The sequence below is a fragment of the Lepisosteus oculatus genome, chromosome 22 (assembly GCF_040954835.1).
Source record: "Lepisosteus oculatus isolate fLepOcu1 chromosome 22, fLepOcu1.hap2, whole genome shotgun sequence".
Lineage (NCBI taxonomy): Eukaryota > Metazoa > Chordata > Actinopteri > Semionotiformes > Lepisosteidae > Lepisosteus > Lepisosteus oculatus.
The window spans coordinates 5416027-5439798 of record NC_090717.1 but is presented as its reverse complement, the minus strand read 5'-3'; the positions used below and the strand labels follow the sequence as shown (position 1 = coordinate 5439798).

Below are 23772 nucleotides of genomic sequence, written 5' to 3'. Positions count from 1 at the left end.
TTCATAAAATCATGAGATAACGATACACTATGATATATATAAATAAAACAATATCAGTATTTCCTGACAATACGGGTATATGGGTTTACAATATGTGGCTTCATGTTATCATGACATTATACAATAAGTACTGTGATGGACTGGCGTTCCATCCAAGTTGTATCCTGCCTTGCGGCCTGTTGTTGATTTTCTTGAGCTGGTTTTGTGCACGAATCATCTCATACAGCAAATCACAGCATTCACATGGGACACTATTTCTGTACGGCAACTTTTCAGGACGCGGTTATTCAGAAGACCAAGTGGTTATTATTCAAAAAGTATACCAAACTCAGTGAGACAACAACCAGAATAGACCCGGGCATTGCTGAGGATTTAGACACAGTTCCACAGTTGCATTGTATAAACAGTTCATTTTTAAGCAAACAATTTATTTAATAATTTATGGTTTATTTAAGCTGCTTCATTTGAGCACCGAATCTTAACATGACAGAACAGTCAACAGTCCTGCTCGAAGTGGCGAGGCCGGATAGGATACCGTTAAAGCCTATAGGACGCATGCGTGACCTGAGAGAAACGTGCCCTCTATCGCTTACTCTGAGGGCGATTATATCTTCTGCAAAGGATACAGTTATGGCTGCAGGAAAAGCACTAGAAGTGTACCTGGATTTGCTGTCACAGCCTTGCAGGGCTGTGCTTATTTTCCTAAAACACAATAATATACCGCACACGGTGAAAACTGTTGCTATACGAAAAGGTGAGACGAGTGTGTAGTTTGCTTTCAATCTAAAATTATCGGCAGTTTGTGTATATATAACGACACACTGCAAATTCTAAATAATTTTAGATAATAAAAAAATCACTTGCCTGCAAGCTATTTGTTTTCGTCTTCGTACCACTTTTCCAAAGTATTCATTAGTACTTTCATCAGATGTGAAATATGCAGTGTAAACATCGGAACGTAGTTTCGATCTGAAATCAGTTATTGAATTCAAATGATGATCATAATGAAAAACACGATCTACTAAATAAAATGGCCCAGAGGAAACAGAACCGATTAATCTGACTATAAATAATTATGTATTCATAGGCTAAATAATGTGAAATCCATTTGGTCTGGACTTTGAACCTTGGCCGTTAAATTGCTTTCCATTCTGAACTAACCACAAACGGATTTATTGCAAATTAATATACAGTATATATGTATTCATGGAAATGCATGTGACTTTGTTTCTTTTCTATTGTTTTTTTAATGCCTTTCCATTATACAGTGTAGTATTTTAAAAGCCACGAAAGTGCACACTAATTCCTAGATACCTGTACCCATCTTGTGGAAGAACCGTGTAACTGCAAGGAAAATATTATCGGACGTCTACTATTAAGAAACTTAACTTTTTCTCATATTTTGCATTTTGATGCAGTATGCACTGCATTTTGATGCAGTATGTCTTACTATATATATACACAATTGTATTCTTACTTGTTTTTAACCTTTAAATGTTTGTGATAGCTACAAATTGTTCCTAGCATGGTATTAAAATAGTGAATACAAGCAAGAAACAGGCATGCCATTTCCTTTCAAATATATATATATATTAACACAGCTCTAACAAACATGTTACATGATATTAAAAACATTCTTTCCAATTCAGGCGATAACAGAACTCCCGAGTTTACCAAGCTAAACCCTATGCAGAAGGTGCCAGTAATAGTAGATCATGGCTTTGTTCTGACTGAAAGGTAAGCTAGTGAAAGTAAAAGCACTTAACCCTTTATGGCTTGATTTCTTTGTGTAATTTTTCTTTGAATTTATTGTAGGAATACTTCCTTTGATAGGAAAATAACTTAATAAATGTTTTCATAGTTGGATGACTGTATTTGCAGACAGTAGGACTTAGATGACAAGAGCTGAATATTCCCCTGTTGAATATTCTGATTCTGAATACACTTTAAGACAATTGTCTTATAATATATATTTTTTAATTACATGCATACAAATAATCATTTTTTTAAAGTATGATGTGTGAGATGCATTCATATAATAATGTTTCAGCCCCATTGACTCAAGTGTTCAATTAAATTTTGTTTTTTTTGTATTTGTATTATTTAATATTGCGGTGAAAAAGTAACTTTTACTACATTGACATTCCTTATAGCTTGGGGACCCGAGTGCATAAGTTAACAATACAAAATTCTAGACTTCCTTGTCACTATACATTTTTTCTTAGCTCTGTTTGTGATCTGTAATAATCCACTTTGACCTGCAACATTTAAACCCAGTAGGAAAATTAATAACTACAGGGGTATAACGGCAGTTATTATTTGTATTGCAGTGATGCTATCCTAAAGTATTTGGCGACCCAGTATAAAACAGCTGCACACTGGTACCCCCAGGATCCTGAAAGGAGAGCTCGAGTGGACGAATACACTGCCTGGCACCACACCAACACAAGACCACGAGCGGCCAAGGTTTTCATGCTGGAGGTAGGAAATGTCTGCTCTTTATTTGAAAGGTCTCACTGAGTTCAAAACACTAAACGTCTGTCTGATTGGATTTAAAATAGCTCGGACAATTCACCACCCTCACAGCAGGTAAAGGACGCAGGTACCTGTAATTTTGAGATATGATGAGTGATTAAAAATACTCAAAGACATGTCTATATTCATAGACATTTTTACAGTAGGTGTTGACTGACATTTGTGTGGTATTTCAGAACATTGCTTAAATACTTCATGAGGCACTTTGAATTTGAGAAGGCGGTGTAGTGGTTGCCTCTGTTTCCCTGTTTTATTTAATTTATTGCCTTTCATCAAATTCGTTTGTAATGGCACTTACCAAAACATATGTATTAATATACAACCCTCCAATGTGCTATTTACTACCATACATCCTTTTCTCAAAGCTGACAGGGAGATGAATGACTGCTGTAGGGGTATTCACAAGTGGACTCACAAGTAGCCTCTCAACTGTTATGTACTCAAATATACTGTACTGTCCATTCATACTTAGATCCATTTTCTAACCGCTTCATCTAATACAGGGTTGTGGGGGAGTCGGAGCCTATCCCAGCAAGCAATGGGTGCAAGGCAGGGTATACGCTGGATGGGACGCCATTATAGTACTAAAGAATTTGCAATATCTGATTCCAGGTGTTACTACCTCGAATGACAGGGCAAGCTCCTGACCCATCAAAGCTGGAAAGAGCTCTGACAGAGCTGGATGAGACACTGGACAAACTGGAGTCTATGTTTTTGAAAAGACAGCCCTTTCTGTGCGGGGATGACATCTCTGTGGCAGACTTATTGTCCATCTGTGAACTTATGCAGGTTTGATGGGTTAATGTTCAACTTAAAGTGTTGAAGTTTGTCTTCCTACAAACACACCATGTTTGGGTCTGATGTAATTTGTTTTCTGCAGCCTCTAGGTGCAGGCCGTGATGTACTGAAAGATCGTCCCAAACTGCTGTCTTGGAGGAGCAGAGTACAGGCGGCGCTGAAAAACACTTTTGATGAGGTTCATGAAATACTGTATCGCCTCCAGGACAAATCTAGATCTAGATTATAAAAAGGTCCATTCTTTATGTAAAGGATGAAGAAATGTCATTGTTTTCGAATGACTACTGGATCCCACGGTGAAAATGTTTTGTGAAATGCACATATGAAGCCCCATAATAATTTGTTTAATACAGTGGGGTGTGGCAGATAGCTCAGCTAACTCACAGCTCTTTGGTTCTGAGATGAAGTCCAGTCTAGGGCATCTTCCATTTGAAGTCTGCATGCTCTCCCATTGTTCACATAGGTTTACTCTGAGTGCTCCATTTCCTCCTCCCAAACACATGCTGGCTATTACCTACAGTATGTGTTGTATGTGTGCCCTGTGATGGACTAGTTTTGTGTCCATGATGTTGTACTGCCTTCCACCCTGTGATTCTGAAATAGGCTCCAGGTTGCCATGACCCCTCACCAGGAACAAGTGTCTTTCTTATGATGGATGAGAATATTTTTCCAAATAAACTCAACTCTTTGTGCTCGAGTGTGAAAAGTACAGTTGCACCTTTAAAATTGCAAATGACTTTACAAGCCCTAAAAAGCACATTGCATGAAATACAATGAAAGGAAACTACAGCAAAAGTGTGTATAAAAGTTTAAACCGGAGGTGATCACAGACATAATGAAGGAAACATATTGGGGCACTGAACCGTGCAAATGATATAGAATCCTTAAAACCTGACAGGAAGACAGTGCAATGACACCAGGGCAGCAGTAATGTGATTGCTTATGCACGATAATCACAATTCTACAATCTTGTATAATTAAGTTACAAACATAGAGTAATAGGCAGGGCTTCTCTTGAGATTTTATGCAGTATTACCTTTGGCAGATTTTTTCTTTTATAGGCTAACAATGGATGTACTGGTAATGAAAAGAACTGCAATGAAGTACTAATCCAAAGTGGGTGAAAATATAATTCATTAGAAAATTAAAAGAACTCTCATTTGAGACTACTATAAAAGCTTTTTACAGTTGCTTTTTATTAGAAAGCTGTCACTTTAACAAAAACCAAGTAAAACAGGGAAAACAAAAATAAAACAGTACAGGATAATCAGATACACCTATGTCACATGTCCTGCATAAAAAAGCTATAAAAATGTTTTCTTAAAAAATAAAGAGTTTTTTTTACAAAGCTAATAATTTATCAAATTAAACGTGTTGGTGTCTTGGCGTCATTCTTTACAAAGACATGTATATGAACGTCCTGAATACACTGCTGTCACAAAAAAGAGACAACATTAAAAAAATCAAATTAAGCCTGTCATTCTTTAAAGAAAATTTAAATCAAGTAAAAAAGTCAGAAAACCTGATTCAGTTTTAATAAGGAGGAAAGCATCCAAGGAACTTGGACCATTTGAAATCGTCATCCTTCTGTAAAGTTAATACCACACAAAGTTTCTGAAGAAAACGGGTGTTTTTCTTTCCCTGAAAGTGTTCAAAGTTTATTGAACACAAGATTGTTCTTCAGACAGTACGATCACAGTCTAAAATGTGTTTCCACACAACGGTGCAGAGGAACTTTTAAATAACAATAGAAAGGATTGCGAACCAGCCGTCTATGAAAGTCTTTAAAATGTGCACTGTGTAAAATAACTCACGCCGTCTGGTTTTAAGTGGATGGTCCACTTGACATTCTTTTGCTCGGTTGTTCATCCACATTTTCCTGCAGTGGTCGCTTTCTACTGGAAGATGGCTAAAATAATTATATACATATTAGTTATCACTAAACAGGAACCAGACAGGAAGATATTTTTGTTTTCGTCACCTGATCTGACCTGGCAAAGCTAACTTAATAGTTAACGTTATACATCTTCCACAGGTCTCAAGAACCCCAGTTATCACTAATACAGGATTTATTTATCGGGACTGTGGCTAATGACTAGTATTTTTGTTGTATATAATAAAATGATATTAAACGCTTGGACATTTAATTAAAAATGGAATAGCAGAAACTATTATATGCTGAATGTCTTAAGGTATCATAGATTAGAAAAACAGTACCTGATCCTCGCCAGTTACACTTTCTGGATACATTAATTTCTTTGCCGTTGCCCTCATATCTTCATCCTGAAAAGAAAGTAATATAATTTGAACACAAGGGAATGAAGCTATTGGCAGGTTATACTGCAAGTTCTTACTCTCTCCACAATAATCAATGATGAGTGTTCCTTGGACAGTTTTAATTTTCCTCTATCACTTAAGTGAAGCACCTTACCCAGTTCATGTAGATGACATTTCCATCTAGAAATAAAATACAGACTGTATGAAACATCACACGTTTCTCACCTGATTACAGGTGTTGATGAAGGAGGAGGTTGTCTGGAGAACATTTTTCTTATACCCTGTGCCACTTCTGCTTAAGAATTTAATGTAATGCTTTGTTTTTTTTTAACTCCAGTTACTCTTCAGTATTGCAACTTGCTCCTTTTAAAATCCACGTCTTAAACCTTGAAACCTGCAGACTCATCTATGTTGTGTTGAATTACAAAGTGATGTGACTATGCCATCTGCATTTTTTGAGCTAGTAACAGTAACTGGAAGTTTAAAATTTACACCATGGGAGTTTTAGTTACAATATGCAGTGTTTCATAACAGGATCATGGACGTTATTAGCTCATTTGACTGATACCTTCATTCAATGCAATTAATTATATAATATAATACTGGATAATTGAGGAACTGACCTGGAGCCAAGGATGTTGCAGTGCTTGTTGGACTGAGAGTCTTTTCTCTGGGTCTACAACAAGTAGCTTCTTCACAAGATCCTTGGCTGAAATGTTGAAAATAAGAAATAATTTATGCCTTAAGCAAACTAAGTGAATAAGCAGTCATAAATCACTGAATCGAGGAAATAAAAGCAGGACCCCTTGCAATGGAAAAAAAATAATTTCCCAAAATATCTCAAAAAAAACTTTTTAAATCTCAGGTTAGTAAAGGGTCTAAAACAATACATCAACTGCACAGTATAAGCAGTAGTTCAGACCTTACCTTGTTCTGAAATCTTATTCCAGATAGATGGGAGGAAGCTGTATAACCCCTGGGTGATTTGTTCCTTGATACTTAAGTTGATTCCCTGATGAGTATGGAATGGTGGGTACCCACTCAAGCTGTACAGACAACAGATAAAACATTTTTCACACTATGCAGAGCACTCCGAGGTTCCTTTGCCCAGTTCTCTAGGAGTAAACCATCCCAATACCAATGACTCTTTTGTCTAAAGTAAGTCATTGGAAAGTGGTAACCTCACTTACCAAACAAACAACAGGACTCCCAGACTCCAGCAGTCCACAGCCCGGCTGTAGCCAACTGTCTCTGCATGGGTGAAAACTTCAGGGGCAAGGTAGGTAGGTGTGCCACACAAGGTCTTCATCAGGGACGCCTCCTCTAAAATTTTCGACTGGTTGAAATCTGTGATCTAATGAGAGAAGACAGGGGCTAACATACAGAGTGTCATACATACCGATTAGTGCTTACATTAAATGAAGACGCTGAGAAGTAGACCTTGTTCTGTTTTTGCAAAAATTGCACAGACTTTGTCCCAGAGATGATTATAACACAGGGAAAGATTAGACAAATAAAACTGCAATGAACAAAAGTAAAAAAAAATACATGCAAAGCAGATGGGATCTTACATGTGATTATCAGCATAACTGAAACATTAAAGTGCCTTTTTGAGGACTACGAGATGGAAAAAATATACCAACCTTTATGAGACACACGTCAGAATTGGATGAAAGCAGCACATTTTCTGGTTTGAGATCTCTATGGATTATGCCATTGTTATGGAGGTACTGCAAATAATGAGAGAAAACATTGGATTGGTTTATTTGTTAAATTAAGTGACAGGCCATTTCCATGTTACATTTCCTGGAGTAGAAAAAGAGGAAGGTTTCCGTAAAGTAAAAGGAATTTTTAGATCACTACAATTTAATCTAATTTAAGAAAATAAAACAGAAAAAATGGAATTAAATTCTGGTGCTCATTTCTCCCACATGAGAAAAACTAGCATGTATATTGTTTTTGTTAAACATTGAGAATATAGGGCTGAACCTAGTTATAAAGAAAAGAACAATGCTCCACTATTTTATGTAGCTCCTTTAAAAGCAATATTTACAATATGTGAAAAGCACTGTCTGTAAAACAGCAGAAGAAAACACCAAAAAGTAGATGAAGACTGGACAATAACAAAAAAGCCTCTCAAAAAAGTAGGTTTTGAAGATGGACTTAAAAGTACACAGTATGGCTGAGTCCCTGGTTTCCTTTGGGCTGGTTTTCCAGAGTCTTGTGACAGAGCAACACAAGGTTCTGTCACACACAGTCCAGAAGTGGGAACACATCTAGTGTAAACCAGAATCAGTTGAGTGTAGCTTACATAGGGGAAAGTACATCAAACTTGAATTTAAACTTAAAATCAACTTGAAACCAGACAGGAAGCCAGTACAAGCACTCCAAGACAGGAGTAATGTAAACCCTTGTGAGAGACCTAATCAGGATTCTTCTGTTGAATTCCGATCATATTGTGACTTAAGTGCTCTTTTAGATACTCAATATCATGTCATTTGCCAAACTGTTTTATACCATACAGTGCTGCTGGAAGCTGGAGCCTACCCGGCAACCGACGAGCACAAGGCAGGGTACCCCCTGGATGGGGCACCAGTCCATCGCAGGGCAAGTGCAAGCCAATCATACATGGGGACAATTTGGAGGCCACAGTATAGGCCGGGGGGGGGGAATAGTGGCCTGGACACCAGGATAACTCCCTACTCTTATCGAGAAAATGGACTCCCCAATGTGAGAAAATAAAATAATTAATACTTGGAAAAAAAACTCATTACTGTAATTAGTTTTTCATCTAAAGATGACAGATGGAAAAACTAATATCTTTACAATATACTGTATTCAGACGTCAATTCATAATCAAAGATCAAACTGTAAAGTTGAATATAATCAGAGCGTTGAATTGACAAGCTTACAACAATAGTTTATGGAACTGATGGGAAGACCCACTAACATGGTGTCTTTTCGCAATAAAGATGAAAACTTTAGTGTCAACAGAGAGGATATACATCACAAACCGCAACATACTAGTAAATACACTAGTAAAGTCATGCATTCTAATTTCTGCAGTCACATTTTTTTGTCTGAATACATTATAATGATAAACTATGTAAGCATTTTTTAAGTTACAGCTAAAAGCAACTCACCTCTACTGCTAGAAGCATCTGATAGAAATACAGCTTTGCAGTTGATTCTTTTAGCCCTGACCTGCTACGGACTCTGTCAAATAGCTCCCCACCTTCCATCCTGAGAGAAACATTTAAACATACTTAGGTGGGATGTAGCTTCAAATTTTGTTTCAACAGTTAGTTTTCCCCTGCAATACCTAAAGGCCTTTAACTAAAATATTTACATAAAACTAGATAATTTGTCCTGTTTATATTGTGTTTTTGATCTTCACAAGCATGAAATTCTGGCTGAAATGAGCACTGCTGGGTTCTACAGAGATACACTTTAAGCTAAAGGGATTATATTTAATAACAGTGAAAGTTTATCTATGGTTACAATGTGGTTATTATTTGATTAATTAGAAAAGGATGATTCTTGGAAAGTTATTTATGTTGATCTTTCTTGATATATTGATTTATAATAACTGCAGGTCCTGCTGAAAACTATTTAACTACACGAGATGGATGTTTTTTCTCCCATCTCTTATGAAAGCCATATGCTTAGATCTTAAAATGCATAATGAACACAGCTAATTTGTTTCTATCTACTTCAGCACATGCTGTGCTACTTTTTTTACTCATATGCATAAAACTGTCTGAAACACACTTTTTCTGTCAATGACAGATTAATTTTCTAGCACTGCAATTAATCATCAAAGCTTTATTTAGAGACATCAGCAAAACTGAAAGTGAATAATGCTTTATTTATGACTACTCTTTACCAGAGGAGGAAGCTCTCCTACTACTTTGCAAATACTAAAATGTTAAAATACAACCACAGTATTGTAAAAATGAAAGTTTTCCTTTTAAAATTGATATATAACAATCCATTTCTGCTCCTATCAAGAGGGTGTAACAAAGAGTTACATAATCTAGTTACCCCATGTTTAAATAAACCATACTAGTTATTAACATATCCCTTGCAGATACAGGAATAAGTCTGCCTCTAAATTCAACCAAACTGTAAATTTACAAAATGACTCATCAGTTTCAAACAGTTCAGATTACAGTTGTGATGGAAAATAAGCACCACACACACCAATATGAACAATATTCTTTCACTGCAATGTTAAAAGATCAGAATGCACCGCATGACTCATGCTTGTATCATAGTATTATTTAGTTAAGAAGGTGGCATTTTATAAAACAAATAAACAGGGAAATTAGCATATTTCAAATTCCATACATTTATTAAGCAATGCTTATTCTCATCTCATAATTAAATCCAATTTGTGCAGGGGGTGGTAATGTCTCAATGAAAATCTCAGACAGTTCATCTGGTATTCAACGTCAACGTCTGAAGAACACGGAAGGTTTTTGTTTTTCACGAGAAAGCAGAGCATCTTCTGTGTGACCTTGTGACCAAAATCCACTTCCATGGAAGAGGTCTGTGCTCTTGTCTGTTCACTCAGGCTCTCAATGTGACAAATGTGACCAGCATTCACAAATACATATCTTCCCAACTATGTTGTACAACCTGTTTACTGTTCCCTCAAAGCATGAAGCATATAGCAATACTAAAATCCTCTAAGATTTCAGGATTTCAGCCAGATTTCCTCAGTTATCTGGAATGCGGCACACAGGAAACCAGCATCATATTCACTTTCCTAAGTTATTTTGCTAAAGCCTTTAACCAAAGCAACTCACATTTGCACCCATACACAAATACAAATATGGGTATTTTACTGCAGTAATTCTAGTAAAGTATCTTGCTTAAGGCTACAACAGCAGTGCTGCTGTGGGTTGAATTTGTGGGTTCAAATCACCTGGGATTTGAAACCACAACCTTCCAGTTACAAGTCCAGAACCCTGACCACTGCTCCATGCTGCTAGTATTCTTGACATTAAAGTTACTTTAAAGAATGTTTTATTCCCCAAACTATGTTAATCAGTTGACCAAAAGAAACTTTGCATGCCATTAAATCCAGTCACAAGAAAACAGTAACCCCACCAATTACAAGGCTAAGATTTTGTGAATGGGCAAGGAACTGACAGTTATAGATTTCCCAAGCAGGACGTTAATTAAGTGTCTCTCAATGACAAATGAAGAAATTGCACAGCATGTGATGCTACATTATATTTAAAAGCCAGCCTCCAAAACCTATCACCGTAAAAAAGAGACTAAATTAGTTCTCTATATAACTTATTTAATAAGACAGGTGATTATATCCTAATCCCATTGAAGCTAGAACCAGAATTTCAGGCTGCATGAGTCATCATGCCATCTGTGAGAGCTATGATCATTTGGCCACGAGGGAAACTCAGCAGGTAACGGATAATATTGTTGCAGTCGGATTCACTTTTAGAACAACTTTAGCCAAGAGAGCAACCATTCAATTTCAGTCACGCATGACTCAATGTTGACCAATTTTTTTTTGTTCTTGGAGTTGTTGCTTTGATGACAATGCAATTATTCTAAATACAATAAAAATGCCTGTACTTTCTATGTTTTATGTGTTTTTATACATTAAGCAATAGGTACAGAATTTACGTTTAGGCCTGAAAACATTACAAAAAAATAAAAATGCAGTGCACTTTGTTTCTGGCAACATACTTACAGTTCTAAGACAATGTAATACGTCTCTTCAGTCTGGAAGAAGTCAACAGTCTTTATCAAACAAGGCTAGGAAAGAAAAAAGGATTTCAAGAGATACGGTTACATTATATATATATGTAAAATAAATATAAATGTAAAAATAAAATAATGGCAGATTTTGGGAAAAGCCATTCTTTCACCACTGTATTAGATGCTCACATTGAAGTCAATGATATATACAATATTTAATAAGCAGGGTACTTAATTAAATATAAATCAGACTCATGACACTGGCACGGTACAGCAACATCATGAATAAACTGAAAAACTAGCCCAGGATAAAGCAGTTTTATTAGATAACAATCAGAAAGGAAATCAAGCAGAAATTGACCTTCGAAAAAGTCTTTATAAGAAAAGGGTTCAGGCCACATTTAAAAATATTAAATGTGGCCCAGTTCCTGAGTTCTTTTGGGCTGGTGATTCAGAGCTTTGCGGCAAAGCAACAAAAGGACCCATCAACCACAAAGTACTGAGAAACACTAAAACCAGGCTTGGAATTCAGTGATATTTGATTCACACTGATCAAAACCTTCAGAAACGTGAGCACAATAACTCAAGGTAAACTGTAAGCTAGTAGCAAACATTAAGCGGTAATAACAGACAGCTAATAAATCCACCATATTTACCAGTTTAAATCTAATGGACTCATTGGCATAATATTCATCTTCAAAATTATATGTTTCTCTTTACACTTCCACAAAGCTAAAAGATCCAAGCTACAAAACAGAGATCTATTGGAAATAACTGTTAGCTGTTAGCCACCAGAAATAACTGTTAATAAAAATAAATGCTTGAATCTGTGTAATTTAAAGCTATTGAATCTGATGATCATGACAGAATTAGAGTTTTGCATGAAGGGAATGTGAAAACAGCAGAACAGTTCACAAGCCCTGATATTTGCATAGCAGTACATGTACAGTACATTAACACCTATCCCTGGGTGTTAACTTTGACTTAATATATGCAAAGTGGAATTCTTTCTAGAGAATTCTTCTTTCTAAAGCTATGAAACAGCCAGAACGAATTATATTCACATTTCCATAATTACTAGTGTATTAAAACGATGTGGGTATATAGGTTTTGTAACTCAGAGATGCAGTGTTTTTGTGTCTCCACACATTTGAAACAATTAGCATAAAATGATGTTCAGAAAGAACATGCCCTTTCTCAGTCATTTGAATGTTTGCTAAATAAAGTTACTTGTATAAATTGCTTTGTCCATACTAAGCCAAAAAGTAGTAAGAGGGTATAATTACACAAAGCAACACCTTGCAGATATTTGACTACCAAAAACCTAAAGACATCTTTAACACCCACTGACAACTGGGTGAACGGCAGGTTACTCACGTACATGGTCTACTTTCTTCAAAATCTCAATTTCTCTTTCGGCTGAAGGGTTTGTCCTCTAAAAAACAAAACATTACTTTAGCCTTTGAGTAAACCTCCAATTGAGAAGGAGCCAACAAATTCTAAAAGAATAAAAAATGACAGACCACTCCTCTTGAAATCCCACACTCACGTCAGTGGATGAAAAATCCTTCTTATTTATAGTCTTCACTGCCACCTTCTTGCATGTAGACCGTTCAAATGCCAGCTTAACTTCTCCACAAACTCCTCTGGAAGATAAGGCCTGATTCCGTTAGAAAAAAAAATCCCATCTCCCTGCCAACACCCCCTTTAGCGAGGCAACACACTTAACGACTGCTCCACTTACGATCCAATTTTTCTTGATATCAAGTATTTGTCCTTGAATTCCTTTGGGAGGTTTGACTGTTCATCAACGGTGAGGTCAATAAACACAAAAACTATAGAGAAAAAAGTAAAATATTTCATTTTAGGTACTGGGAAGTAAGAAAAAGAGTAAGACTAATGTAACATATCACCAGCTTCCCTTATACAAAATATATTTAATTAAACATTACAGGATACCTTTGGGATTCCTACAAAAAGCTATGCATGGATATGAGAACTTTAGAAATGACATAGATTATAAAGCAACAGTCTCTAGAATGGGTTAAATACGTCAGAAGAAGGAATCCTGAGCTACATGGGCAGTACAATTTAATGCAAGTTAGTTCACACACTGATGTGTAGATGTCTTAAAAACTCCTTTTCAAACACCCCACCAAAAAACAAACAAACTTAGTAACAAAAATTACACAGAAAAATTCTACCTTTGTTCTGGGGGACAGAAAGCGCCAGTTCAGCATTATTTGCCAGTGGTAACTTTTTGCCCTGTCCCATATACTGTCCGTCAAGATAGGTCCCATTCCCACTGTGGTCTTCAATATACGGAATTCCGCTTTCCTGCACAGAGAAAAGTTGGAGTGGGGAAGGGAGGGGAAGGAGGTGTTAAAAATGTGTCAGTTTCCTACAAAACTGTGACCCAATTAATCACAGCATCAGACAACTATTTCATGAATTATTTCATAATTGTCTCATAAAGAGACATATTGGGATAACAAAAGCATTAAATCTTCAAAAGGAATTGTTCCGAGTGGATACCGGAACAGTTGACCAAGGACGATAACAGAAGTACCTCCTACCCTGAATATCCTGAAGTGCTTCTTACTGTAACTTGCGTACTTTTCTGACTTTCTGATTAAGGCATTATTAAAACTGTAGTCACATCGTCTGTCTCTCCCAAACCAGTATTCATCCTTTATGCAGTCTGAAAGAAAAAGGCCAGGTTTGCCACGTTTAACATTAAACAATTAATGTTCGCAACTGCTTAAGATCACAACACACAACACAAAGAAATAATTAGTAAATCTTTCTTTATACTTCAAAGTGGCCATTTTACAATATCAGTACAAACTTTCACCTGAACACACCACTTAATAAAATGTTCGAGAACACTGAAGAAATGAACTATTTAGGTAAAGTGGCGCATTCACTTTCAGATTCATAATCAGGAGATATAACTTCTTTCTACAAGCTTCCGAAAGCCAGCGATGGCTAAATGGCACAGAACTGTCCTTTGGGACCTAGTCCAGACAGGCAGGAGAGAGCGAGCCCTCACTGTGCATTGCGAAGCCCTTCTCCATGGGCAGCAGGCGGCCCCAGGGCTGTGGGGGGGGCTCCTCCGGGTCTTCGGCCTCCTCAGGAATGGACGAGAGGTCCCGCACGGGGATGGTGTCGACGGAGCTCAGCGTGCCTGAGCCCGAAGACGAGGACGACTGGCTGGAAGACTGAGGCGCCGACGAAGAACTGGAGCTGCTCTGGGACTGGGACTGGGATTGAGACTGGGACTGGGATTGAGACTGGGACTGAGGCTGGGTGTCACTGGGGCCAGGCTCCTCAGACATGGTTAAGCTCCCTGGTTACCTTTACTGAAAGCATCAAGCACAACAGAGGCACCAGAACAGTAGTTAGTGGTCTAGCTTTCCTCTGCACACCCTTGTTTTTCCTTCAGCACAAAGCTGCTTCCTGTTGTTAACCTCTGATGCTACTTCTCATGTGGAAACAAAATCATGATTCTGCTTCCTGGCTCAGAAGAACTGGTATGTTTTTATGTTTATAGATGCAAACACAACACGTGTACCCAGGTAAGGCCAAACACTTTGACAACCACGGGCAAAACTGCATATGCTTTCGTGAACATGAGCAAATGGGGTTGGATAATCAAGCACATCAATAATGGTTGAATTTAAAATGGTAAGAAAATCACCTACCTTGGACAGGGTACTTTCGCACGTTTATGATAAAATCCCTGAGAGACAGTGGATTTTTCTTGTTTTTGAACTTTTAATAAATTATCTTGTCATGAATGTAACTTCCAATTCAAATTAACGCTGCACTTAAACACTAAACATAAAAAAAATCACAGTATTAAAAAACATAAAACGCTATATCCGAGGTGCCTTCTTCAAAGCATTCGGCACAATGCTAGTGCAGATTCCTACAAATCGGTGCAGTTCTGCACAACTTCCCGGTCTCTGGCGGCCGCTCTCTGATGTCCCGCACCCATTTAGCACATATCTGCAAATTCTCCGCAGCAAAAGAGTGGTTGTGGCCGCGCACGGTAATGCAAAGATCAAGAGTGGCTTGTAACAAAATGTTATTGTACATCTACAGTATATAGTCCTTTCATCCACAAAATCTTGAATTGCCCGAGGTAAAAACTAAATAAAGTGTTTTCATTAAAAGTTGTCATTCGTTTTGGTGGGGGTCATTATTTTTAAAAAAAATATTTCTGGCAAAGTGCCTGGCATCCCATAGTCTGTAGTCCTTGCATTACAAGGAAGCAAACTTGCACCCGTCCGCAATAACAATAACAAGAGAGCCGCCTTCTTCCCGGTGCCACATGGTAACATAGGCCGAAATAATTAAGGAAACACGTCTAAGATATGAGACACATTTCTTAACACGACTAAAGAAATCAGAAACTGTAGCTAAATCTATGCAATGAGCTCAGATGACGTACACATTAAAAGAAAAAGTAAAAAAACTGCGCCCATGACTCCCGGTCAATAAAACTAATACAGTAGCGTAAACTTAAAGAAAATACAGAAGCATGCTGTTTTCATTTTGCATGATTCATACGAGTTAGGTCATACCTGAGTTCAACAAAATCAGCTACTCACATGCCCAAAATTCCCCGATTATTCCTCAATCACAGGTAGTACATTCAACAACGCCGAAACGTTTTACAAAATCAACCAATTACAGAAGCCAACCAATCGGGGAAACTCTGGGGCAGACTGGGAAATGTAGTTCAGCCTCTGCCTTGAGACCTAATTTGGGAAATATGTGACTTAAACTTGAGGTTCGCTGACTTCCATAATATTAAACGAACCCACAAATTTAAACTAATGCATGTAAATACCATAGTATTAATACTGCATATTTACTTTTAAACAATTTTATGTTTTATATATCCAACCGGAAATAATTCTGATGCTTCCTGTTGTCTTCCCTACCCACCTCCTCCTCTTACGAGAGGTGAAGGCAGTACCGGCATGCATGGATATTGACTTAAAGGAAAAACAATGCTGATATTAAACAGGTTACGATTTGCCAGCTCACTCCGTAGAGTTTGTGGCCTAGGGCTCTATGTTGGAAATGATCAGTCTGTCTTAAAACATCTACCTTCCACGTCTGGCTGTGAAGCTTTCGTAACGGTGTTCACCTTGAATGGCTCGGGCAGCCGCCGTTCTTCTGGAGTCTGTTCAAAAACATTGCATTTTTTGGAGCACTTCAAATCAAATCAGTTCCCAGCCACTTCGCTCTTGAAACGTCGATGCGGTATGATTTCCAGGACTTTTTGCACGGTTTTGAAAAAACTACACTGTTGGAAATGCGAGGCACGACTGCAGACGCCTCCTGCGTTCTTCTGCCCGGCTTGCCTTGTCATCCAGCCACTTGATGAAAACATCAACTTCTTCGACATCATGGACTGGTGAGAAGGAATCTGGTCTGTCTGGCACTCTAAGTAGTTTGTCCACTTGAGCAGTTTCGATCTCAGGTGTCTGCGTTGGCTGACTGAAATTGTTTTCAGCGAGATCCCTCTGATATGCTAAAGTTACACATGGTTTTGTAACCTTAATGGGTTGCCATATATTTATTAAACGTTAACTGCATAAAACAGCTTTGCATTTCTTAAAACGTTTTAATTCTTAGAGAGGTCTTATAAATATTGCTATTAAGAATCCTAGTTCAGGTGGGTAACTGCGTCAGCATGCGCAGGCTGCAAAGGAACAAGTAATAGGTTTATTCCATGCTGAAAAGAGAAGAGAGACAACACAACGTTTTGGCTGTGGAGCCTTCTTCACGTGTGAGGCTCCGTGGCCGAAACGTTGTGTTGTCTTTCTTCTCTTTTCAGCATGGAATAAACTAATAATACTTGTTCCATTAAGAATCCTGTACATGCTAGTTGACTTTTTACATCTGCAGCATTTATTGCTCGACTATCATCAGATGTTGGTGTTAGTGCACCTGGTGTTAATAAACCTTTATGCACTGTTTTAGTGAAATATCCTTTGCTTTGGATGTTCGGAAGTTACAGAAAAGGTACATGCATCTTCAGCGTTCTCTTCACCCTGATAATTTCAGCCAGAAAACGCAGGTAAGCAATGCTTCCAGGTGTATGGCACGATTTCTGCAATTAGTTCTTAAACGGGCAAAACGTTGTTGTGTCACTGTGTAGACTTGTACTTCCACTGTCCACAGCTTGTTTCTGTTCAGCATCTGTACAAGTCCAATGAATAGAATCAAAACCCAGTGAACTATGGACTGGTGTTTTTTTTTGTCAATCAAATATAATTTTGCATTTCTGGTATAGTCTGTAAGTGAAGGTTCACCAGCCTCCATAGCGTGCGTGCACCTGCCAACTCTAATGTCTCCAGACATTTAAAAAAATAATCGTGTAGGCATACTCATGCAATGTTCAAACTACAAAAAAGTCAGTCTCGAATAGCAGTGGAATTACATGGCAGAAATGGCAGGAGTAACACTTAACTCCTGCAAATAGACTGAGTGTATCTGAGTACTTTGTAGTCTGGTCTGAGGATTTTGGAATTTCACATTGCAATGCAGTAGTGTTGGATATGGAGACTATTCATGTCTAAAAATAAAGACTTTGCTTTAAAAATAAATGGCTTGTCTGATTCCATTTAACTTAAGTGATATGATGTGAAATGTGTTTGGCTTGCAGAAGAGTCTATTTGATACAATATGGTGCATATTAAAGACAAGGACCATCAGTGCTGGGGATTAGCATGGTAGGGTATTAAACTTTCTCCCAAAGCACTTTCTGTTACTCTGCACCACTTTTAAAGAATTATCAGGAAAAAGTGAAAATTTGGCTTGTAATGCTATTTCAAGCCCCCAGGAAAATCTGCCTGCTGCTGATTGTTAACCATATTTAACCATATGGAGCGGCACTGACTAATTAATGCTTTTGGATATTGAGGTCCTAGGAGCAGACTGACTCTGGAGATGATCCAGTCTACAGATCAGTTTTAAATGAGGGGCTTGACTGACTGTTGGTGTTTTGTGTAGCATGATGTATGGCTGTAACATAGAAATCGGCCACTTTTAATTCTCATTGATTCCCATTGGCTGCATAAGCCTGGTATGCCCCTCTGTTGCTGAGCCCTTTTACCTTCAACTTGTCTTCCAAACATGAGATGGTTTTTCAGTTATTTCCTTTTACATGTTTCATACACACCAGCTTCTGTTGTTGGATTCAAGACATTCAACTATTCCAAGCATGACAAGACCTTTAAAAAATCAAATTTTCTTACACTCAGGACCTGGTAAGTGTAAAATTAGCCTATTCAGATGCATTCATAAAATGGCAAGCAGATCTGAATGCCAAGGTTTGGCTGTAGGTTTACAAAAGTACTGCATAATCCCACATTGACGTTAATGTAGTTGTTTCATAACTGGACTGAGTTGCATCTAAACAGTAGGCAATACACATGTACAGATCTGGTCCCCAATGTTGTGTTAATTTGTTTGAATATAATAGACCTTTTTTTTTTTTAACGCTCAAGGCACTTTGAAGCACTGCTTAGGTAATCATAACTTTTTTTGCACCTAATTTCATGTTATTATTTATGATGTAATTGATAAATGACCAGCTGTGTTGTAGCTTTTACCACGGATCAGCATAAAGCGGTTTACAGCTGCTTCTGTAATACTTTGTATACTTATTGTGAAGGTTTTGAAAATTTGGTCCAGGAAAATAGTAGCTTGCTATGGTACCTTTGTCTAAATAGTTTATTGATCTCCAGTATTAGCTTCAACAACATGGCTTGGTACCAAACCTCCACAAAAATTTGTGTAAAAAGCCTCTCCTGTTTTCAGCCATAAATATACTTTTTCATGAGCAGCTTGTAGTTGTGCCCTTTTGTACTTATTTTACTCTTGAGCATAAAGTAATCTTCTGGGCTGACCTTGTCAGCACCTTTCAGGTTTGTGAATACGTTTTTCATGCTTGGCCTCAAGACTGAAGCTGTTTAGTCCCAGATATATGTGGACCTTCTGTTTTTTCTACATTATTTTTTTAATGAAAATGAGAGGCATTTCATATAAAGAGTTATCAAGTGCTTTTTAACCTTTGGTACGTTCAAGCACATTCTGCCTGTCAGAACTAGTAACTTTCCTTTCACAAATAATTTATTATATCACATCATCAGATCATGTTAAGTATGCTACATTGAACACTGACGGAAAGGGAAAAAAATTACTTTTGGGGAAAATAAAGTCTTATGATTGCCCTGTGAGATTTCTGGAACATGTGCTGTAATAAATAGCATGCAGGGTCTTTATTGATTACTTCCTGGAAGTTATTTTGTGATGTCTCTTACAGCAGGAGCAGGAATACTCTGAAAGTCAGTCTGCCCTGGTTAACAGAGCATACAGGACTTTACTTAAGCCTCTCAGTCGTGGGCTTTATATGGTAAGTATCAGTCCTGTCAAATTAGCAGTGACAATGATACAGTACATAGATAAGTTCAAAATATTGCCATTACTTTTTGCATACAGTGAGAGAACTGACGGATGAAAACCAGCTATTGAACTAAGCCAACTCCTTGACAGGTGTTAACTTAGAATATTACAATCTTCAGTGTTTTCCTTTTTAACATTTGTGACATTAATGCAGTAATAAATGTTGCGTAATAATTTACACAAGCCTGGGAATGTATACAGGTGTTGATGTTTCAGCATTTATACATTTCAGTCTAACCTATAAAAGGGAGTATTAAATGAATCAATTAGCATTAATGGGAAAATTATTGCATATATTTTTAAATGCAAGTGTTAAATGTTAAAATCTATTTATACCATGTATATATGTTGAAAATGAATGATGTCAGTTCTCTAATGTTTTCCAGTCATCTAGCAGTTTCACAAAACATCAAGTTTGTAGAAGCTTCTGGAAATCACTTGTTACTAAAGTAATCCCTTCCACAAGTCAAAGGTGGGGTCACAAAATACTGATTGCTGGGGTTTGACTACAATTAAACATAATGCAACTATTTTTATATGTTCTTTGTAAGATAGAGGTCTGAAAGTCATACAATAGTTTGTTTTTCTCAAGAACTATATAAAATGTACACCTAAATTTTCATACAAAATCAGCTGTTACATTTTTTTTTGAGGCTATGAATAAATTTGGATGTGAATACATACAGTATCTTAGCACACTTGGCTTGATTTTACCAGCATAAATAAAGACATTGGACTTTCAGTAATTTTCATTCAGAATACCACTTCCGTTTTTCACTAGTTTAAAGATTACCTGCATTCATCAATTTGAGTATGTGGGGAAAAAAAAAGTCTTCATTTCTCCTTAGCTGGAACTTGAAGGGATGAAACTGGAGGGAGACCCTGGTTGTGGGTTGAGCCTGGAGTTTCTCCAGGATATCCTGGAGATAAGTGAAAGACTGGCTGAAACACAAAGTCAAGAAGAAGCCAGTGACATCTGGCATTTCGTCAGAGGTAAAATTATGCGTCTTGGTGCTTTGTATTAGCTTTTAACACGAACTGTTAGTTTTTCTCTGAAATTTTAACTGAAGTGGTAGTTGTCTTTGAAAGGAACTATAGTTATAATACATTCTTCAATATTTTAAATAATTGTACTTCATAAACAGCAGAATTATCACCTCTGGCAGAGTCTTCCTTCTGCTCTAAGAAATATACATTATTTATAAAGTGCCAAAATGCATTACTTGAAGTAAATGCTCAAACAAGATAGAAAATTGACCCTGTGCATGAAGTATGGTGATATTTATTATCAGACAGTCAGATTATGTACATTTCATGATTATCTGTACTGGACATTACAAATAAACGCACAGCCTTTATAGCTATATAGTGTGTCCCAGCAGCTGAGTTTTCACAAGATTAGCACAGTGTTCCTATCTTCATTCTGCACATATATTTTTCATAATGCTGATGCAAAACTGAGTGATCTATCTTTGCTTAAATATATTATCTACATATTCAGACATTCAATCTGTCCATCATATTAATTTATTATAGGCACTTTATAAGCTAAAATTTTGCAAAGTGCTTTACATTTTTAAACTGCTGAAAGAGCTGTTCTAATTTGATGTAAACAAGATTGGACTCTTAGATGTATTATTTATGATTCCAACATCATTACATAATATTATCCATATATAATTCAAGCTGCTAAATGTGAGGAACGCAATCTTTTTATTAAGTGTTGACATCTCCATTGAAGGTGTATATTGTTGCGTTATGTTAATGTCACATTGCTTTCCACTGGTGTGTTTACTCCAATTGAACTATAGTTGCTTTTAAAATATTTTTTTCGTTGTTTGTGTCTAGTTTGTATGCACCTTTATAATGAATGCAATGATAGCTTGAATTGTAAAATGTACTTTTTTGTCCTGAATAGGTAAATTGGAAAACCTGATTGGAGAAATTAATAAATCTTTCAGCGAAGGTACTGTACTAAATCTATATTATTTTCTTTGATGCACTACTGAATGTAGTTCCCCATGTGTAATTAGAAATTATTTTTTTTGTTATTTGATAGCTGAGGATATGTGAGGTGTGACAATTTAGAAATATGTACATCCCACTTAACATTTCTGAGATTTACAGTATGCAAGAACAGTTTTGAATTTCTAAGGTTATAAATCTCTAAGACTATATCTCAAGTCATCAAGGCAACTGTGTGGAGCTGTGGTAAAGTCTGGACTCTTAACAGGAAAGAAGATTGTGGTTCAAATCACAGTACTGCTATTTTACCCTTGACCAAAGCACTTCACTCAGAATGTTCCAGGAAAAATGTCTAGCTGTATAAATGAAAGTCACTTTTGATAAAAGCACCAGCCAAATTCTTCACAATAATCACTTGCTCTTGGACAGTCTGGAATTGATACAGTGGCATTCAGTACTACATTCACATGTAGTATCACAATATCGTATGGTCAGGAATGATGGAGTGATAAATGTGTGTTCTTTATTTCAGGAGACCTTAACAGAGCAAAGGTGCTTTTGGCTGAAATGAAGTATTTTGCTAACATTGAGGAAAAAGTGAAAGATAAAGTTTCTCAGATCCAATGATGGCCTTTCAATTTCGGGCTCCAGAATGGATGTACCTCTTCAGACTTATATTTTGTTAACAAACTTGGACAAGAGTATGTATATATTTTTAAAATGGAAGAAAAGCAATTCTTTTTTTAAGTGTATAGCCCAGGTGGCTAAAATTTTAAGTAATGTTTATAAAGACACTGACACTAGGAAGTAAAAAAATTGCACTTTTTGGATGAATTGTGTCTGGAAAGGAGACAGAAATTGCCGACTCTCAAAACCAATGGCCAAGTGTGTTAACTGCTTTGACCTAAATTAATAAATGGTATATATTTTTGCAGCGTGTTATACTAAAAATATGCAAATTAAGAGTGCATAAATTGAGAAATGCCTGTTTTTTATAAAAGTTGACAGAGTTATCTTGGATTGTGTACAATTTAATGATGAAGATGGAAAGATATACCAGCACATTAATGGACAATTGTCTTTCATGGGGGATGCTTTCAAATAGGTAAAACTTATCAGTGGCACATACAGTGAGTATGAATGTACAAATGTTCTTTTGTGTAACATAACTGTGAAATTGTTGTGTGGTCTGAAATCCTTCATGTAACTTCCTTCTTTATTTCTTTTGATATGCAAACCTGCATATCGCTGTACTAAATGTATAGCTGACAGTTCAAATGTGTGGTTGTTTAATTTCTTTTATGCATTCTGCATATTGTTTTAGTAGTGGCATATTAGGGGTATTTATTGAATCTGAGAAATATGTTAATAAAAATCATTTAAACATTTTAATCTGTTTGGGGAACATCAACAAATGGACATTTTGTAACGTGAATTTGAACCATCTGGTAAATCCCTGCCTGAAATCTGCTCATTTGTGAAACATGTTATGGTTCTGGTTTTCCTTTTTTATATCTCTTTTCTTCCTTATAATTTTCTGTTCTTCTAAAGCAGAACCTCCCACTAATGCCTTCACTTCTACTAGACAGGATGTTGTGTAATGTAAAATTTCACATGTTAAAGTCTTCTTGTTGAAGATGTTGAAGACATTTTATGAAGCTGGCTGCCTTAAATATTATCTTTTGCCTTGATGAGACACTGCTGAGGTTGTACGAAGAGCACAAGCCAAAGCAATAGCCAATGGGTATGTCTGTTGTAAGTCATTGATAACTGATGTTATGCTTTTACATTGTATATGGAAATGTGTACTGTTTCTGTTCCACTGTTAGATTTGATAAATGGCCATTTCCTGCACATAGGTCTAGCTTTTAATTTAACAGGGAAAAATCACACCTTTTCAAGAAAAGTAGTGCAGTAAGAGGCAAGCAAGTGATCTGTATGAAGAACCACATCTAAGAAATGTTCATTATAGACATCAAA

The 23772-nt window shown here is 36.8% G+C and overlaps 3 protein-coding genes across 6 annotated transcripts; 2 read left to right on the top strand and 1 right to left on the bottom strand.

The window, feature by feature from the left end:
• Positions 1 to 566: 566 nt before the first annotated feature.
• Positions 567 to 4031, top strand: gstt2 (glutathione S-transferase theta 2). Its single transcript, XM_006640191.3, has 5 exons — positions 567 to 754; positions 1650 to 1737; positions 2331 to 2481; positions 3148 to 3324; positions 3416 to 4031. Exons 1-5 carry the CDS (start codon positions 631 to 633, stop codon positions 3560 to 3562), a joined length of 687 nt encoding a protein of 228 aa, XP_006640254.1. The 5' UTR covers positions 567 to 630; the 3' UTR covers positions 3563 to 4031.
• Positions 4032 to 4509: 478 nt separating this feature from the next.
• On the bottom strand, positions 4510 to 16055 carry chek2 (checkpoint kinase 2). Of its 4 annotated transcripts, none has more exons than XM_015366464.2 (15): positions 15957 to 16055; positions 14393 to 14702; positions 13917 to 14041; positions 13545 to 13677; positions 13085 to 13175; positions 12890 to 12986; positions 12722 to 12775; positions 11333 to 11397; positions 8754 to 8853; positions 7254 to 7340; positions 6801 to 6964; positions 6538 to 6656; positions 6234 to 6319; positions 5551 to 5616; positions 4510 to 5242 (listed from the first exon to the last, which is right to left on the bottom strand). In XM_015366464.2, the coding sequence occupies exons 2-15, from the start codon at positions 14676 to 14678 to the stop codon at positions 5159 to 5161; spliced, it is 1557 nt and encodes a 518-aa protein (XP_015221950.1). In that variant the 5' UTR covers positions 14679 to 14702; positions 15957 to 16055; the 3' UTR covers positions 4510 to 5158. The 4 variants fall into 4 exon arrangements, with proteins under 4 accessions (XP_015221950.1, XP_015221949.1, XP_015221951.1 ...); XM_015366463.2 differs by having other exon boundaries at positions 15930 to 16047; XM_015366465.2 differs by lacking the exon at positions 15957 to 16055 and adding an exon at positions 15045 to 15921.
• Positions 16056 to 16265: 210 nt separating this feature from the next.
• hscb (HscB mitochondrial iron-sulfur cluster cochaperone) lies at positions 16266 to 23184 on the top strand. Its single transcript, XM_006640320.3, has 6 exons — positions 16266 to 16771; positions 17341 to 17437; positions 19688 to 19777; positions 20676 to 20820; positions 21746 to 21793; positions 22325 to 23184. Exons 1-6 carry the CDS (start codon positions 16362 to 16364, stop codon positions 22417 to 22419), a joined length of 885 nt encoding a protein of 294 aa, XP_006640383.3. The 5' UTR covers positions 16266 to 16361; the 3' UTR covers positions 22420 to 23184.
• The last annotated feature ends 588 nt before the right edge of the window (positions 23185 to 23772 follow it).